Consider the following 1,772-nt stretch of genomic DNA (forward strand, 5'->3'; position numbering starts at 1 on the left):
TCGCTTGGTTTGTCAAACCGCTTGTGTGGTGTATTTCGCTCTTAAGTGACAGTGCTTTTATATGGTAGATCCCATTTAATGCCTACTTAAGAACTTAGTGAAAAACAGGATTGACTATCAAGGCAATGCACCCGACCACGTACATTTTGCCTATAATGGACTGGAACTAGTACACTCTGTTCTTCAAAACTGGGCTCCAAACACTTCAGCATTTTTGTTGACTTATGAAATAGTTAGCTTTAAGATGAGTAGGGACATGTTTTGATGCCACGAAAATTTCCTCTTGCCAACGTGAATATTTTTCTCTTATGAAGAAAGCTGCGGCAGAACGCCTTGAAACTTTGGCCCTTGCATACAAAAAACCAAAGGCTGCTCTGACTTTACTTGTTGGGCAGACAATGTCTTCATCAGTGCCACCACCGGGGGCAACTTTGCTGCCAAGGTATGTGAAATTCCTCACAGTGCCAACTGTTTGTTCGGACACTGTCACGACACCACAAGCCTCCGCTGGCACACTTAGAACTTTGGTCTTATGTAAGTTGATTTGTTGTACATGGTCCACCGAAGTCCGCAGTCGAGGAGGGGCCTCAAGGCAGCATCCAACACATTTCCCATCAGCAAAAGGAAGAGAAAAGGTGAGAGTATGCAATCTTGTCGAACTAAGCTGCACACAGTCGAAGACAGCACTGTCCTCACTTGTTTTTAGTTTAAAACGTTTATTTAAAAGTGATATTTGAATTAAAGACTAGTTAATTTTATGATCTTAACTGGAACTAATACTGAAACATTCGGCGCCGTCAGATGAAATAACATATTCTATTTGAATACTTAACAGGAAAACACAAAGCCCTAAGTAAAATATGTATATCGAGAGTTGCATACGTGTATGACCTAATCCGTCTTATTGAACTCTCGCAGAGATTATAAGAAGCCTGCATTGCCAAAAGTAGCCCACAGTGAGATACTTCTTCCACCCTTTCCTTGTTCAGAAGCATATAATTTCGAAGACCCACTGTTAGGCTATGAAAAAGCCGTTGGCCTACCTAAACGGTACTAGTGATCATCCAATATAATACATATGTACATATAAATATGTACCTATGTAAAGTGAGTAGATATGTATGTGCTTTAAAATACGAGTATATGCAGCGCTATGCGGTCAATCACCACTTAAATATTTAATGTTTTCCTTTTGTATGTGTATTAATCTTCATAAAGCTCGCATACTTACTCAAGATTTGAACGCCAAATGACTAGCGCCACATACAAAGAAACTGAGAATAGCGCCACAAAGACGAGCACCATTGTGAGTATCATGTGGCTGGGTTTAACGGTATCGTCATCGTCCTCATCATCTTCAACGTCATCCTCCACGTCTTTGGTTTCTTCTCTGCTCACTTTCTCATTGGTAACAGCACTGCCACCGTTTACTTCGATATTTTCCGCTGCGAAATTATCGGTGTCCATTTTTATGGCAGGTCCCCTGTAATTGTATTGTACATAAGTATGAGTGGTTTGCTTGCTTAATTTGCCATTAAACTTCTTTTGATTTTTAATTACCTAAATCGTTCCTCCAGCTCTACAGTTTCCCTATTGATATCTTGTACTTCTAGCACCTCAACATCGTATTTTAATTTTTGACCTTCGTTTAGGTCGACCACTAAGCGTAGAGAGTCCTCATCGTAATGTGTAAAACTAGATGATTCGGTTTTTTCCTATGATTTCAGTAGAACAAGAACAAACATTAAATTAGTGTTAAAAAATTTGCATGC

General features: G+C 39.6%; 1 protein-coding gene across 1 annotated transcript in view; it reads right to left on the bottom strand.

Moving 5' to 3' along the window:
• Nucleotides 1-1,715, bottom strand: part of LOC118738028 — a gene marked incomplete at its 5' end in the record, with an annotated part of 9,707 nt that extends 7,992 nt beyond the window's left edge. The window contains 2 exon segments of the mRNA XM_036468904.1: nucleotides 1,232-1,483; nucleotides 1,561-1,715. Of these exon segments, the coding sequence (XP_036324797.1) occupies nucleotides 1,232-1,483; nucleotides 1,561-1,715 (407 nt within the window).
• Between the last annotated feature and the right edge of the window lie 57 nt (nucleotides 1,716-1,772).

This window comes from Rhagoletis pomonella, unplaced genomic scaffold, assembly GCF_013731165.1.
Source record: "Rhagoletis pomonella isolate Grant_MI unplaced genomic scaffold, Rhpom_1.0 Rhpom_scaffold_00004, whole genome shotgun sequence".
Classification (NCBI taxonomy): Eukaryota; Metazoa; Arthropoda; class Insecta; order Diptera; family Tephritidae; genus Rhagoletis; species Rhagoletis pomonella.